General features: G+C 36.5%; 1 protein-coding gene across 1 annotated transcript; it reads right to left on the bottom strand.

Annotated features, from left to right (window-relative positions):
* Positions 1 to 10404: 10404 nt before the first annotated feature.
* Positions 10405 to 17719, bottom strand: LOC140795956 (uncharacterized). The gene is made up of 2 exons (XM_073148784.1): positions 17351 to 17719; positions 10405 to 11009 (listed from the first exon to the last, which is right to left on the bottom strand). The coding sequence occupies exons 1-2, from the start codon at positions 17549 to 17551 to the stop codon at positions 10830 to 10832; spliced, it is 381 nt and encodes a 126-aa protein (XP_073004885.1). The 5' UTR covers positions 17552 to 17719; the 3' UTR covers positions 10405 to 10829.
* Positions 17720 to 18160: the final 441 nt, after the last annotated feature.

The raw sequence follows: 18160 nt of genomic DNA, 5'->3' as shown, positions 1-18160 counted from the left end.
ACTCACAAAACAACCCGTCGATCCAAACGACTTTGTTCTTCTCAGTCTTGCTCGCTAGAACCCACGATTCACTGCTTCTCGTGATTGAAATCCAACCTCAGTAACCCTCGAGATTGATCTTTCGTCTAGATAACCCTTGAGACAAAAGATTAACTTTTTAATGATGAGTGGAACCTTGTTAGTTGAAGAATCGATGTAGCCTCAAGAAGTCTCCATCAATAATGCTTCTTCAACCTCCCTAGAGTTAGGGCATCACAATCCTTATATATGATCTCCAAGATAGAGCCAAATCCAAGTCTTATCCGTACTCACGAAAGTCCAATTTTATCATACTTCATTGGTGCGTTCGAACGCGGCCCGGGTGCGTTCGAACGGCATGACTTGATCTCAGGTGTGTCCAAACGGGCCCGAATGCGTTCGAACGCGACAACTTGAATTCTTCAGATTGCGTTCGAACGCGTTTGTGAACGCAGCTCTCGGTCTGTGTGAACATAGTACCCGCGTTCGAACGCGTTTGTGAACGCGGATCTCTGTCTGTATGAATGCAGTACCCGCGTTCGAACGCGTTTGTGAACGCGGCTCTCTGTCTGTGTGAACGCAGATTCCACGTTCGAACGCGTTTGTGAACGCGGCTCTCTGTTTGTGTGAACGCAGGTTCCACGTTCAAACGTGTTTGTGAACGCGGTGTGAACTCAACGGCTTTTCTCCAATAATCTTGCAACTCGTCAAACCTGAGATATCCTAGACTTGTGTAAAGCTCATATACATGAAAAAATACACTTAGAATATTTTGTACACAATTGCCAACAAATAAAAACCTAACAATACCCCAACAATTTTGTGACCCATCTCTGCTATGCCGAAGTGTGTATACGATGTCCCATAAAGTATGGAAGGCTCCTTTGATCGGTTCGTATAATGAATCGTCTACCGATCAAATAAAGCCTCCACTTTGTCACCGCATGTAGAATTGCCAACATCTCTCTCTGATAAGTCAATAATTGTTGAGATTTTTGTGATAAAGCATTGCTAAGATAAGCAATGGGACGTCCTCCTTGAATTAGTATAGCTCCTATGTCAACTCCCGACGCATCACATTCTACAATGAACTCCTTGGTGAAGTCTGGTAGTGCTAGAACGGGCGCCGTCGTCATTGCTGTTTTTAGATTTTCAAATACTGAAGTGGCTTCATCCATCCATCTAAAAGAGTCCTTCAACAAAGAAGTGAGAGGAGCAGCGATCTTGCCATATCCGGCAATGAATCAGCGATAATATTCGGTCAGCCCCAAAAATTCTCTCAATCCGGTGGTAGTAGTAGGAATAGGCCAAGCGGTCATACATGCAACCTTTTGAGGATCTGCCGCTATACTATCCGCTGAAATGATATGGCCTAAATACTCCACTAATGGTACTCCCCATAGGCACTTCGACTTCTTGATCTTCAATTGGTTTTGCTTCAACAAATTCAGCACATCCTCCAAATGTCGCCAATGCTCCAATTTAGTCCTGCTATACACCAAAATGTCGTCAAAAAATACCAAGACATACCTTCGCAAGAAAGGCCAAAATATATCATTCATGAGGCCTTGAAAGGTAGCTGGAGCATTTATGAGACTAAAAGGCATCACCCGGAACTCATAATGCCCGTTTGGAGTTCGAAACGCAGTTTTGTGCACATCCACCGAGTGAACTCTAATTTGATGATACCCAGCCCTCAAGTCACGCTTACTAAATATAGTCGCCCCTAAAAGCTCGTCCAGCAACTCCTCGATAACCAGAATAGAATACCGTCATTGACGATAATAGCATTTAGTGCCCGATAGTCGACAGAAAAATGCTATGTCCCATTTTTTTTCGCACCAATAAAATGGGGGATGAGTATGAGCTATGACTTGGTTGAATGAGACCTTGCTCCAACATCTCGGCTACTATCTTTGAGATAACCTCTTTTTGCACATGTGGATACCGATATGGCCTCACGTTCTCCGGTGCAGCGTCGGGTATAATCTCTATACGATGGTTTGTCTCTCTCCTCGGTGGCAACTCCTATGGCTCCTCAAACAGTCCATAAAAGTTATCTAATAAATTAGACAATTCAATGGTAGTACTTGAACTCGTTTGAGGCTCATCTCCTGCTAGTCCTAATTGAAGAAGGTAGGCCAAATCATACGCACAAGGCAGCCCCACCATAGGCTACATCGTAGGAATTAGTGAAGACCGAACGACATCAAATCGCACATCTTTATTTCCTTGTTTAGATTTCATCCACATGCTCCGGAAATCAAATATGACAGGTCTCAAACTTTGTAACCACGGAATACCAAGGACAATGTTTGCTCCTCACAACGCTAATGGATACAAGTCCACAATAATGTCATGTCCTTGCACTCGTATACTGACCCGACGACACAAGCTCTCCACCTTAAACTTTGTGCCGTCTCCAATAGCAACGTCAAATTCTATGGTCGGTTGGGCATCCAAACCCAATCTCCTCACTAACCTCGTCTAGAAAGTTGAGTGTACTCCCCGAATCGATGAGGATGTGCACACAATGCTTTCTAACGAGTCCGTCTACTCGTAACGTCCTCGACGGGAAGTACCCGAATACATGCATCGATATTTCAACTTAGATATCTTCCTCCATGCCCTCCTCAATGACCTCCTCATGGACCTCCTCTGGACACTCTCCATCATCAACAACCTCATCGTCATCTTCAAGATCATCGATAAGCATCACACTCCCGATCGATTTCGAACACTAATGACCGAGGGTGAAATGCTCATCACATCGAAAATAAAGGCCCTTCTCTCTTCGCTCCTCCACCTAGACAGGTGTGAGAGTTCGAACGGGGGGTCTTGTGCCTCCTGTAACATCGGAAGAAGGTCTCAAAGGTGGTCGTGGTCTAGTGCTCATAGCTGCTGATTTTGAAACCACAGAATTTTCGCCCGGCATTTTAGGTGCAAACCGTTGATTTTGAAACTGTAGAATTTCAAGAGTAGTAGGACATAATGCAAGAACATCCGCTTTCGTAACCCTAAAATAAATGTGCTCATCAATGTCTGTTCGGGCCAAGGTGGCTCACAATGACTACTAACTCTCTCAAAGTTAGCTTGGTACTCTAATACGGTTGTCCTCTGTACCATCTTGCTTAATGTGGCAGCAAAATCTTCATATGCCGCTGTCACAAATCTGCATGTAATCCTCCTACAAAATCAACTCATCTAGTAAAACCACCACCACGAAGAACCGATCTATACCAATGCAATGCCGTTCCTTGGAGGTGAAAGCTTGCCATCTAGACTTTTACATGTTCCGCTGTACCTTGACAATCAAAATATCATTCAACTTGAAACACCCAATCTGTTGGATCACCGCCTTGGAATTTTGGAAAATCCAAGTGTGCAGTTCTTTCCCGAATAGCATTGGCGGGTTCACGAAAGATCCTTAGTTCAGCTCTAAACCTTTGTGCAAGTTGATCCCCTTCTCTAAATCTCTGAGCCCATCCATCACCATCTCCAAAAGGGATCAACCTCACCCTCAAAGTGGCAATCCCCTCATCGACAAAGCGCACCGGTGTCGCACGCTTCTCGGGTTCCACCACTACTGGTCTTGGGTTTTGCAACGAAGGTGGGGAATAATGTGTAGGCATAGGTAATAGGGGATCATTGACACTCACATGATGCACCCGGACCTGTGGGATATCAGTTCAATGAGGTCTCACCGCTGGTCCTTCTTGAAACTCTGATCGTCGTTGAGGAGATGACGAATCAAATCGATCCATGACATATTCCTTGAAATCATTGTGATCCTTTTGAATTGAGTCAACTCTATGCATCAACGTATGGAACATGCCCCTAAGTTCATCCATATTCGCACTCATGGACGTTGGTTGACTCGGTTCTACTGTGGTCGCTCCAAAGGAATCGGCCTCACGGTTATGGCCATCGTGGATTGAGTCTTCCCTTGTGGGTGTGCTCTCCATAGGTCTCCTTGTTTATGTCATCTTCCTTATTTTTTAACCATTAATGGAAGTCTGAGGTTCGCCTGCTCTGATACCACTTGATAGGTTTTTGAACTAAAGATAGGCTACGCAACGATTCCTTCAAGATCTAGATATATTACATGAATCAATCCGCGCAACTATGAGAAAATATTCGTCGAATATTCTTTGGTAGTTAGAAAATTACGAAACTAATTGAATTAGATCCGTAACTTCCTGATCTACAATTTTTGTATTTACACCCTTCATAGATTTGAATGTAGTAGGGATAAAAATATGGAATAACGTGGGTGATGGTGGTGGTGATGGGTGGAGTGGATGTTAGGGTTATGGATGGGTATGAAGATGAATGTTGATTGTGGATGTGGTTAAAGGATGTAGACGAAGGAAATGAAGTGGTCGAGATCTCAAAGAAGAAAGGTGACTCGATAGTCGAGGGAGATTAGAAGTTAGGAAAAATCTTGCCAACGATAGAGGTGGACGGATGGTGAAGAAAAAGGAGGGAGATTAGGGTAGATAGATAATACAGAGGCAAGAAATTAATATTCCAATAGCATTATGAATTTGGCTACTATCCACATATATATACAGGCTAGCCAACAAGTTCTAAAATAATAAGTAACCCTAATTCTAAAGGATTCCCGCCGATTGCATTCGAACGCGCCCGATCGCGTTCGAACGCACAGAAGACGTTCTCTTTATGCGCGAACGCGATGCAGGCGTTCGAACTCGTCTAACCGCGTTCGAACGCACAATATGTGTTCTTTGTATTTGCGAACCTAATGCAGGCATTCACAAAGGCATTCGAACGCGACTCCACCTGCGTTCGAAATAACTAATACAGTAAGAAAAGATCCTAACTAAATGTATCAGCGTACTTCATATCACTTATGTAGAATAGAATTCCATAATAATCGGAACAGTCATCTGTAGATCATTGGACGTGAGAAGATATGGATCAACTTTCTAGAATTATCTACTTGTCTCTATCTTAGTCGTACTCATCTTTTTAATCTAATCCCTACTATTTTTGGCAAATATTTAAGCATTGTTGGAAGTGAATTTATACTATGTATTAGTAATGATGAAATGAGTCTTCAAATGTTTGAAAAGATACTTCTCTCACACTCCTCCTAATTAAGTATAAAATGCATTACATGTTTAAATTACAAATAAATATTGGCAATAAAAGGAAGAACAAATTGCATAAAAATAATTATGAATTGCATAAATATAAGTGTGATTCGCAAAAATATAACTACGAATTGTATAAAATAACTCTACATTATGGCTAAAATGATAACGGAGGAGTAGGAATGCGACAGACCCTATTCAAACTTTTGAAGACTCGTACTATTACGTAATGTGAAATTACCTTTTAACCATGCCTAAATATTTGTCAAAAATAGTTGGGATGAGATTAAAAAGATGAATATTCTTAAAGTATGGGATAGTAGCAATTAAATGGAGAACAAAAAAGTCTTGTTTATTTGTAAGAATTGGATAGTAGCAAATAAATGGAGAATAAAAAAGTAAGAGAGTAAATTGTCAAGTTATATAAAATGTCTTAGATGTATAACCTTAGAGATCTATTGAACACAATGCATACAGTAATATTTTCCTCGTATGAGATGTTTATATAGAATTATTTCGAGTAGAACAAACTCGTGATAAATACTTGTACATGAATAGAAAAATAATATATATATATATATATTATCTCAAGCTAGCATATGAGAGGCTTGTATAAAAAATAAGAAAAAGAAGAGAAGGACGAAGTGAGAGAGGAAAGAAGTAGAATAACAATAAGGTAACAGTTATCTCTATTTTTATAGTTTCCCATTAGCATTTAATACAACACCAAATAGTAAAAAGGCAAATTTGGAAGAAAAAATGGGAAAAATTAACTTGCAAGGGAAAATCAAACGGGTTTGAGTGATAAAAATAAAAGCCAAGTATGTCTTTTTCATGGAAATCACTCAAAGAAAAATTATTTTTTGTATGAAACAAGATTTGAAAAGATCTAAGAAAAGGGCTATCTTACTTCCTAAGAGTCAAAACCACATTTACATAACAAAAGTATCTTTTTGCATGTGTTGTAAGTTGGTTTGACTTCTAGTCTTGATCAATTTTTACCTATGTGACTCAATTTACGCATAGTTAGAGTTTATGTGTAAAATAATTCTAATATCATGCATTTACATTGTGTGCCAAAATTTTGAATTCTTAGATGGATTTTGACACCTTTGACCTTAATCTAATATATTTCTAGTTGAGTTAGGGTATCATTAATCAAATTTGACGCATAAGTAAATTGACTAATTTTCTAATTTTTAAACCTCACATGGCACTTTTCATAATTCAATGGTTACTTTGATTTCTGAGATCTATGACCGATATATATATATATATATATATATATATATATATATATATATATATATATATATATATATCATCCTTTGGAGTCATATAAATTATTAGAGTATTGAATTTATTGTGTTTGCATTGGATGTGAACATTCCTAAAAGCATAATTTTTTACAATATGGCTTTGATTAGATTTACAAATTTTACTTGGATTGGCTTGTTGACTATTTGTTTAATTATTTTGAATCCAATGTATTGACTAAAATATTTGTGGTTCACATTTTTGTGCTTTTTGATGATTGTTGCACATTGTTTGTATTTGTGAGATCTCCCTTCATCTTGACATTTCATGTTTATCTTTTTTTTTAGTACCCTTATCAATTTGTGATAAAAGAAAAGAAACCGTTATCATTGTTTTTCTATACATGATTATGGTTGACATTAGTTACATTGATATATCATATTTATTTTACATGCTTATCTTGATATGATATTTAGTTTTGCATATGCTTTGGAGCTTCATGTTTATTCTTTGATTATTTTGTGGACTTTGAATCTAACTTGTAAATTTTGAAAAAAATCTTCAATATTTTTGTTTATATTTCATGGATGTTCGTATAAACCTTTTAAAAGTATTGATCATGTAAGTTGCTGAATTTTGAGTGAAATTAAATTTGGTTATTGGACTATCAATTTAGAATTTATTTTTCTTACATTGACATCAAATTGATTTTTTTTTATTTACACATTTTCATTTCACAAATTTTTTGAATTTAATTTGGTGTATTTATTTTCATGATATTCATGATAAAGTAAATTGTTATGTAGTGCAAAAAATTGTAATTGCAAGTTCGTCAATAAAAACACTAGTAAATATGTCGTACAATCTATAATATTATGTATGATCAAACCACACTACATGAAAGTCGAAACCTATTAGGATTAGAAAAATTGAATACTATTTATACTTTGAAAGATAAAATTAAGTAAGAGAAAGAGAACCGACTATGAATAGGAATAGGAAAGAACCACAAAGAGTGACAATTTCTTAAACTTGAAAAAACCTCTCAGGCCATGGAGAGAAAAAAAAATTCATGGATTTACTCAAACTTGATCAATCATTCATAGACAAAGGAAGTATATACAACATGTTACACAACTCATCGTCCGAGTGTTTAACTCCTTGTCTTGCATGTAGTAGGTAACTACTCGATAAATAGACTGCCTCTTGATTTGTAGTAGGCTGCTACGGATCGCTCGTCAAGTCCTCGTGTTTGTGTTGGTGTCAATGTTGATAATGCTAGTTCAACTCCTTCAGTGCTCTTGATAATTAGTGGTTGAAGATTCAACACTCGGACATATAGTAGTAGCTCTTCTTATACTAGATGTAAAATATACTCAATAGGGAACCAAACACTCTCTTTTGTGTAAGAACTTAATCTCTCTTGACTACTTTCAAGTTGTAGTAGGAAAGTTAGATTTGGAAAATCCAAGTCTGAAATTGTTTCTAAATTTTCTATAATCAGCTATGCAATGTGGGTGTGCGCCCGACTTACTCAGTCCACACTCGACTTAGTTAATATAGAAGAATACATATCTTTTTCATGTGCACCTAGTCCTTCATGTGCTAAAAAAGTCTTGAACATTTTTTGTGTTCGATCTTTGATTCTATTTGTGTGTACACTCTCCACAAATCATGTGTCTTGATCCCATATTGATCATAGATTGTATTATATATTTCTAAGTATTTTGTGTCTACAAATTTGTCATTATATAAATTACACTAGCAACCATCAAAGGATGGAGGAGAACACTATTTGATATCCAAATAGAGGTTATCAACTAAAAGCAAGGTGTTGGGATCTCAAAAGATCTAGGAGAGATCCAATCTATTTGCCTGTTCACTCTCCACAAAAAAGGATGTTCTATTAATTAATATACATGAAATTTTTCGTAGGGAAGATAGAATTTCTAGACCGACTAAGTTTAGAGATATTGAAATAAAAATTCTAAGTCAAAGTCAAAAACTAAATCCGAATGAGTTTAGGAAAATCGAGTCCGACTAGATTTAAAAAAACTAATTCAGAATTAAACCAAAACTGAGTAGATGGAAACTCGACTAATACTCTAATTATGAAATGAAACTCAATTAGGTGTGCGAAAATCTGAGTAATAGTAGAAAACCAAAAGCCGAATACAAATAAGAAAAGTAAACATGGCTAACATACAAATTCTTTTTTTAACGTTAAAAATCTCTCACATAGAGAAGGAAAATTATAGACCCACCTAAAATCAATCTTTCTGTTTCACCCTAAGCAATAGAAACAAGACTTACTTACAACTCCTCTTAACACTCCAATGCCATAGTATTTAAGTAACCTCTTGAATAGAAATTATCTAGCTAATTATTCCTGTGAAGTAGAAAGCCTTTGTTTGGTAAGTATTCAAGTGATGGATCAATTCTTCAATGCAACTATGTTATGATCCGCCCATATGGGTCAAGTCAGTCTTCCCTTCAACTGAAGGAGGAGATTGCCAAGAGATCCGACCCAAGCAATACAGAGAAAGATTCAAAGGGGAGCTAGTAAGGTTAGTCGAGTTAGTCTAATTTACTTTTTTTTTTAAAATTTTGAGTTAAAGCAAATAATCCATATGTGAATCTAGTCTACTAGGATTCTACTCCTATGAATAGAAGTAGTAATGGGTTAATTATTATATCTAGGATGAGTATTAATTTTAGTTATTTTATTATTGTGCATTTATCATTTTATCGTAGTTATTAGATCGTCCTTATTTTTATAAAAGTATATCGTAACTGTAGAACTCTTTCATGCTTCCAAACCTTAGCCACTATTTTTCTCCATGAGTCGCCCTGCCTTATGGTTGTTCACCACTAATCTTGGTCATCTGCTATTGTAACATCCTGTTAAAAAAAAAATTGAGCGTGCATGCATTCCTTTTTCCCCCTTCCTATTCTTTTCTTTCTTTTTTCCTTCCCTCCCTCCCGTAACCGTTTCCCCTCATGCTTCTTGCTGAGTCGGAGCGCCACTAATGCATGCCGATGCCGCAAAATGGCTCGCCGGTGAGTCCTTGTTAACCAACAATCAAATAATGTGTTGATGAGCTTCAATTGGTAGGTTCAAGTAATCGACAAGCTTTGCAACAAAAGTTTTGCAACAATCGGATGATTTTGTCTCCCGACTTGAAGGACCCGTGGTTTGCTTAGGCCCCCCTTTTCTTCCACTTTTGGATTCTCTAATTTGTATACCTGCTTGTTCTGCTTGATTTGTATTAAATGATTGTATTCCTTTATGTTATTTCCTTGAGGTGGCATAATTTGTTTATAGATGACTCCCAGAATATTTGGAATTGTCTATTGCCTTTTCTAACTTCTCCACCTTTAATGGTATGTCATGAGCTTCTCCGACGGTCCAAATAGATTGCAAACTAATTCTCTCTAATTTTAGGCATCAATCGATCCAAATATCTTGCAACTCTTTGCATATTGAATTCGTTCAAATTATTACGAGTTGATAACCTTAAAATTTCAGCAATAATAATAATTAGTTGACGACTTCTCTTTGGGCAAACTTTTGATACAAAAGGGATTGCCCATAATCCAGTGGTAAAAATTTACCCATAACCGTCTCATCTTCCTCCATATTTGAACTTAATTGTGCCTTTCCTTACCGTTGACGATTCTTTTGCAATTGATGGCACCAAATGGTCTCTTCAGCCTGTATATTATTGTGGCATATGATAGACTATATAAAACGACCTCTAATTTATCCATTAAAAGTACCATTTATTACAAAAGTCCTGTATATTATGCAGTATGCTATTAAAATGTAAGATAACCACCGAATTCAGTCTATAAAATTAGAAGAAATTATCGATTGTAACATAATTCTTAATATAATTATAAAATAAATAAGCAGACACAATATCTTCAATGAAAAAAAAAACCCTTCTAGATATGAAATGAAATATAATAATCTCGTTCAATTTGACTCAAGATATGAACCTCAGCAGTATTCATAAAGTATCAACAACATTCATTTTATTTTTAAAAAAATTGGATACTTGAAGTATCCAATACATATCTGAGAGTATCCAATGAGTCTCATATCCGGTGTGAGAGAGTATGAAAGTATCCATGTTTATGTTTCCTGGACAAATATAGATACATAGGATGAAGAATATCCTATGGATAAGATATAACCTGATATTATCAAGCAAAACAGGCCTATCAAGAGCAAAATTTATTGTCTTAGGCAATTTCAGACAAAAAACCGAACAGAATTTACATGTAACAAAGCATTAAATTGGTGAAACATTACCTACGCATCTTCCTTTGCAAATTGTCATAAAGCAAATCAAATTTTTAATGAAGGATATTCAGTCTCAGAAATTGAACTGAAGAGTGATACAAGTGGTACTGGTGAGTCTACTTTCCTGCTCACTTCTCTTTAGGGGTATCTTCGCCAGCTTGCTTGGGCAATGGCTGAATTCTAACATAAGGATTTCTTGTCAGTGTCTCCCCTCTCAGTGCAGCAACATATCTATCATTTGTATCCTGTTTCTTCTGCAGCTCTCCGAGAAATTCAGCTAATCTCTCCTTGTTGACTTGCGCCATCATCTGATTTATTATCCAAGATTAATAACAAATTTGGGAAACCAGATTTCAAGTTCGAAAGGCATTAACAGATTTAAGATAATATGCATGAAGAAAGAAAAAAAGCTCCCATTAAATCAAGAGATGTATCTAATAGAAAAAATTAGGTTCAAAACTGCAAAATTCACAGTTCTTTACTTTTTGCAAGTCTAATATTTACCAATTCATAGGTTTTGGTTTCTCAGTGTGCTGGAAATCTCGCAAAAGATCACTAAACCAAATTGATTGCCATGTTCATTAATATACACATAATTGGATGATTCAGGTAAAATTTTAAGGATTATGATATATTACTAGATTGCGAGTAATAGTAGGCAACTAGGATTACTGTGTAAGACATTGCCACACCTTTCAGGCTAATGGATCAACCCATCTTTTCAAAGCTTAAGCATCTTCACTAACACCTACTAAATCAGCAAAGCATGGAAAACTTGGACTCACACAATAACAATACATCTAGCAAGGAATTACATAAGGGAGTTAAATGCTTCAGTTTGAAGTACACGAGGATAAGCTGAAATTTGACCAAAACACAGGGCAAGTAAATTATAATTTGCCTTATAATAAATAAAGTTCTTCCAGAATAATGTTTTACAGCTATGACATTTGTTGTCATGAAATGCTCCTTGTGGTACTTGTTTACATATAATTCTCTACAAATTCCCTCGAATATAATTTAAGTGAAAATTTGGTTTTATAATTAAATTTTGAAAGAGATATCAGTTGGATTATTATCTTTGTATAGGCAATATTTTTGTCAAGCCTAATTCGTGGACAAAATCATATTTAATTAAGTTGTACAAATTAGATTCAAGTGCAAAGTCAAGTCATATAGCTTATGAAAGGTCCAAATGTGTTAAGATTTCAAATCAATTGATGCAGAAACAAATTCAAAAAATAATGTATCAAGACTTCATCCAGACAGTCGGAACGCATCACTTTAGAAAACTTAAGTGGCGTCTAGACGAGATAAATAGCTTATGAACACCACACACTAGATAACAAGGAAAAGTTTTGATTCAGAAACGATATTGGAGATTCTTTTGGTGGCTTGTCCCAGTATGAATCATAGATATTCCTCATCTTTATTTAAGAGACTAAGAGTCAGATGTTGAAACATCTATTCAAATGTTCCTCATGGAGTTAAATTTCTATCCATTGTGAGCAGAGCTTCTACATATGTCTAAGTGTTTGAGCTTCAACAGAGGATGATTCTAAAGCACCAGAGAAGTTGAAAAGAGTTTGAGGTGTGATCAATAAGGACGTATTGCAAACCAAACATGGAGACAATCTAATCATAGAGTAGTTAATCAAGACAAACTTCGAGTAAGAGAAGCGGACTTCATTACTTAGACGATGGGCCGTTTAGAGGGTTGTAAGTATTTATTGTTTTATCTTCTACTCTTACTCAAATTTCTGCATACCGACTTGAGATCGATTTTCACAGTTAAGAGTAGAATTATAATTTCCATCTTCTCCTCGGTTTTAGTTTCAAAGTTTGAATCTTATTATGTTTTTATAAACCTAGTAGGACCTTGTTTTCGTAAACCGAATCGAATTTGGTTTTTGCCTTTTGACTTTAATGTGGGCTTTAACTTTTTTCATATCTTTAGACTTAGTCGGTATAGGAAACTCATCTCTCCTCCACAAATTTTTAATCTTAAAAGCCACTACAAAAGTATTTGATAGGAACTATGCATCCTACGAACTTGGAGAAAGGGCGAGCACTAACATGTGATCATACAAATTGAAATCGGAAAACTCTATTATCTCAAAGAATAAATGAGATAAACCCTAATACTCGAGAGTATGGGCAGATGTCATCAGTAGGGCCAATATATTGATACTCTGATATCCATGAGCTAGATAAAACAGGCTTCTCAATGGCATCTTATATGATAAGAGAGCGATCTAAGACCTCTTATGACTTATTGGGATATGGAGGGCTTTCTAAGGTCCTTGTCATGTCGCAGGTTTGGCAAGAGTCTCTCTAACACCTCATACCACCCTTGAGAGGGATCTAAGACCTCTTATGACTTATTGGGATATGGAGGGCTTTCTAAGGGACGCCAAATTTGAAAGTCATCCTAACACCTCATACAACCCTTGAGAGTGATCTCAGACATCTTTTGAGGGATAAAGAGGGCTTTTCAAGAGAAGAGTTATTTATGTGTAGCAACTCCTCGGCTTTCATCTTAGAAGCCACGCCATGTGGCTTACTACGAAAAATGAGACCACCCATCTCAACTGTTTTTGCAATTATTGCACATGGCCCTTCCCATGAGCAAAGGAGGTATCTCCATATTAAGAACAATAGGAAGATTAGTACTGACATCAAAATTCAGTGATATCATGTGATGAACAAAAAATTTTCTAACATGGAAGAGTTTTGGATGCTATGTTATGATGAATCATTGTTTCTCATTTAGCAAGACAATTGTAAAATTCAAGCTTCAAAAGCCCAAAAATATTGAAAAAATAGATAGATAGCAATATGTTTGAAGAGGGTGCCTCCTGAAATGAGCTATGCCTCTCTTCTTCCTCATGCTACATCTCTCTCTCCTTTGTTCCCCCAACTCTCTGTACCCACCAGAAACCCACCCCCCATTCTTTTCTTCTTCTTATCCCTTTCTCCCCGTCCCTTTCCATAATATTCTCTCTTTTCAACGTCATTAATCTCCAAAAGTCTGTCTTGAAGTTCAAGTGATCCTATCTTCAGAAATTCAAGTTAGTTCATCTGATCATCTAAACAGCTCCACCAATAATATCAGTTAAATGCTTTCATTCGTTTCCGAATTCCCAAGCTCTCATCTAGTTTATTCTAAAATCAACAGGTTCCTCTGTATTGCCAAGTACAATTGTCGTAAATGACCTAATATTTGCACCTTCAAGATGCCAACATATATGGATTCTGGAGTAGATTGACTAAATAGATTATCATCTGAAAATTCATCATTAAATATGTCTTCTGGCCTTTGTGTACCACATAAAAAAGTCTCCAACGTCCATGAGTCTAACTTCATCTTCAATCTTGGAAATCTGCAAAGTTTTCAGTTTAACTTTGATCATCAAATATTGACTAAGTTGTGCTCAATAGTGCATAATACTTCCCTAGAGTTTTTAAGGTCTTCACCCTATTACTCCCTGTGGAAATTATCTTGTGGTCATTTCTAGCATTCTTGAGTTGTTTGAGTCCACAAAAGTTGTAAGTAATTGGTGGTTGTAGCTCTCAATGGGCCTTCAATATTTCGAAGTGAATAACTTGGGTGCTTTGGGTCGAAGTTGGCCACTTGGTCGACAGCGTTTGCTCCATAGCTCATCTGTATTTTACTCAATTGTGACTTCCTCTGTTCTCAGATTTGTTTTACAACTCATCATTTCATGTTTCTTGACTCTTAAGTTAATAGACATCTGCAGCAAATAGTTGCTAGTTGCTACTCCAATTCAGTGCATACCTGATCTACAGCAACTGGAGTTCTGTTGCCTATGCTCTAGTGTTTTAAAGAGTCACTAGCAATTTTTCGTGTAATGCTAAATGATGTTACTATTGGCAGTACCTGAACTTACTTAAGCATTCCTACGGTACCAATCAACATACACCTAATAACATAAACCTAGTAACAATTAATATGACTTTTCTACAAAGTAAGGTACTGATACAAAGTCCCTTGCTTTCTTGAACATCAGGATTCAGGTACATTAGGATATTGTTTACTTTGGAGCCCCATGTGATCTTGCTAGTGTAGTAATCCGACGAGAATGAATACAAGATGTGAGTTAAATAAATATAGAAATATAAACCTACATATAAAAAATATACTTAACATACATATGTGGATTGTCAAGATCATCTTACCAATACATGAGTTTATACCTGTATATGTACAAGAGTAAGTCTCTCTGCTATTAGCAGAAACAAATGACATCAACTTCAGGAATTACTTTCCCCAATTTTAAAGAAATCTGTGACATCAATAAGCTTTAGTGCTGGGTCAGTGGATACTGCAACATAACGTGCATGCCTACATGTATATGTAGGTCTACATCTATATCAAAACATACTTTTATAATTTTATCATACAGTATATGCATATATACACACTTTGGTATTATCATCACTATATACATATGTTTGTAAAAAGAGTTACTATATTCAATATCACTAGTTTAAATTACAGTTGCCATTATCGCTAGATAGGTAGCATATATGTGCAGTAGACATATATACACATGGCAAAGAAAGGAAGAAAGAGCACCACAAAGAAATTCTAACTCGAGACTGTATGGATGTTGCCATGTCCTATGTGTGCCATTATCATGTTTCAAACCAAATATTCTTCTCAATAAAATGCTTCCTCAAGCAGAGCACAAGATGGTCAAAAACTGTAAAATATACAATATGGTTCTACCTAAGATCAACTTGTTTTGATGTGATGTTGATGCAGGAGCCAAAAGGCCGACAATATGTTTCATACTAAAGAGTTAATAGTTGGTCTTTGAGTGTTTTATTGAGTCAAAGTATAGTTAGGATTAAGTTTATTTGGGTTATTGTTCTATTTTCACCATTTATTTGACCTGTTTTGTAACATTTGCATTTGGTTTTTATTTGGGCTCATATTAAGGTTTTTTTTATTAATAATTTGATATTTGGTTAGATTTTATTTGTACATATATGAGTAAGGTCTCTTTGACCTACAGTAATACGAATTTGAGTCTATTAAGGATTTCTTATCCTCCTTTATTATAAAAATGAGATGTCGGTCTGAAGCTCTATTAGATAGCTTTTTTCAACATTTTATTTATAAGTCAACATTCGAGAAAAAGAAAAAACTGATTATCACTTCATATAATTCTGAATTGAAGTTCCACATGGATGGCAAAAGTATCATGTTTTGTTCGCGTGCAAACCAGTGCATTTAACGACCTACAAAGGTGCTGCACACTAACCATTACTGGTAATTCTGGAACACTTGAATAAAAATTTGCTGTTTCTTATGTCAATGCCACATGTATAGTCACACAGGCACAGCCAATTAAATTCCTTTCGCTCCTGCTATCTATTGTCAATCAGTTGCTTTTTACATTTTCAATAAGAGCTCCAACATTCTTAACTCATCTGTTCTTTAACTTGCAAGAGAAGAGAGACCTTTCAATTTGGAAGGTCTCCAACATTTTTTATAACACAGATATAATTCCCCTCTACAATGAATTCATCCTGTTACTTGGAGATTTTACTCACTCGTTGCCTAGTGAGCTTGATTGAGCTTTGATGATAATTACTGGATGTTGAATCTGACAAGTTCTTTCCTCCTAGCAGAGACTCTTCTCACTTACATAACTCTTTTGTTTGAGTCTCTTTCTTATTTAAATTGATGAATGTTCATCCAACATCTTTTCTTTATTCTTAGAGACTTCCCTCACTATCATTTAATTCTTGGATGTCGATATGACAAGTTCTTTCTTAGAACATAATTAACTAGAACTTGAAGCAAGTTCCAACTTTTCCAATAAAGAAGGAAGAGAGACCTAATCTCAGCAACAGTTCATAAGACTAATGCTAATAAGGGGCACATCATATTGTGAAGTTATAAACATCACAAGATGTGTTAACCTGTAAATGAAAAGGTTTATTTAAGAGTGTTATCGAAACTGAAAACAAGGAGTTGTTCAGTCAGTGTCAATCGATTTATCAGTCTTTAGAAAAACAACTGACTAGTTTCATTCAAGATTCAATTGATTATCCTCACTTCTGAATAAGCTAACCAATCCTAATCATTTTCAAACATCCTCTGACAACAAGGTGCCATTACTTCCAAAAAATTCGAAATGGAAATGTCCCATCAGCTATAGCCAGTACTTTAGACATCCGTTGCTATATTTCTTGTAATTCTTTTGTGAATCCTTCCTCTTGTTGCAGGGAGGAGACCATAAGTTGGATGTTCTCATAGAAGAACTTGGCAATACCCTACATCATATGAACATAGCCTCTTGCAGAAGGTGATACCATTTTATGAGAATACTGTTACGATTATCCTTACTGTAGGACGCTAGTCTACCTAACACTATCGTATCATCAACACAATCTACCAGCCAAATCCAAATCGTAGACCTCCCCAACAAATTGATCCAATTACTACTTCAAAATCATAATCGTACGACCAAATAAACTGACAAAATGAACTTATTCGGAATTCTTTTCAGTTGATCTTCAGATTCAAACCATAAGAAACAACTCCCTGTTATGAAGCGGAATAGATTGAATAGAAACTAGAGCAGTAAATAGAGGAAAGGGGAGGGGAGCGTACGGTGGAGTCAGGGCGGGCGTTCTTGCGAAGCTGGGCTTCGAGCTGCTCGTTGCGGGAGTTGGTGGCCTGCATGACGCAGAAGCCGATGACCCCGGGGATCACCCCGCACAGCGTCGCGAAGGTGAAGAAGAAGGGCTTGGAATCGCGCGTCTGCCGCACCAGCCACCGCCATGTCTGGCTCTTCTCCCACAAGATCGACATCGCATCCCTCTCTCGCTCGCAGTCTAAGCTCTATCGTCTCTCCTCTTTCGCTCTCCTCTCTCGATCGGGTTCCAGACCAGATTTTTCATGTCGAGTTCGGGCAGGGTAAAATATTAAAGCCTATTACAACTCATTAGCTGTAAGAGGTGAGATATCGGGCTCTATGCCGAGCTTAACAGGCTGAGCCGAGCAGAAACTAAATAACATATCATAAAGGGCCGAATGTAATTAGGGGTGGCAAAACTTGACCCGACCCAATAACCCAATATGAAAATCTGACTGTTAATCGGTTTGGGTAAGTTAATTGGATTCGGGTTATAAATGGGTCAACCCATCTAACCCAATTATTAATCGGGTCGTGTTCGGATTTATACCTCTAACCCGCTTGACCCGTTTAAGTAAACGGGTCAGGTAGACCCGCCACACACACACACACACACACACACACACACACATATATATATATATATATATATATATATATATATATATATATATATATATATATATTCTAATTTCTAACCCTAATATCCTAATATCCTAAGACCCAAACTCAACTCCTCACACCAGAAAAGAGGCGCTATTGCCCCTTCATTTACCCCCTTCCCT

The sequence above is a fragment of the Typha latifolia genome, chromosome 10, assembly GCF_019914945.1.
Source record: "Typha latifolia isolate L0001 chromosome 10, TyphaL0001v2, whole genome shotgun sequence".
Lineage (NCBI taxonomy): Eukaryota > Viridiplantae > Streptophyta > Magnoliopsida > Poales > Typhaceae > Typha > Typha latifolia.
This window is presented reverse-complemented; position numbering and strand designations above follow the sequence as displayed.

Bases quoted from the DNA above. Each gene is read 5' to 3' on its own strand.
- LOC140795956 (XM_073148784.1), bottom strand. From the start codon at position 17,551: ATGTCGATCTTGTGGGAGAAGAGCCAGACATGGCGGTGGCTGGTGCGG. The intron at 11,010-17,350 runs GTACGCTCCCCT...ATAATAAATCAG, and splicing joins ACGCCCGCCCTGACTCCACC to ATGATGGCGCAAGTCAACAA.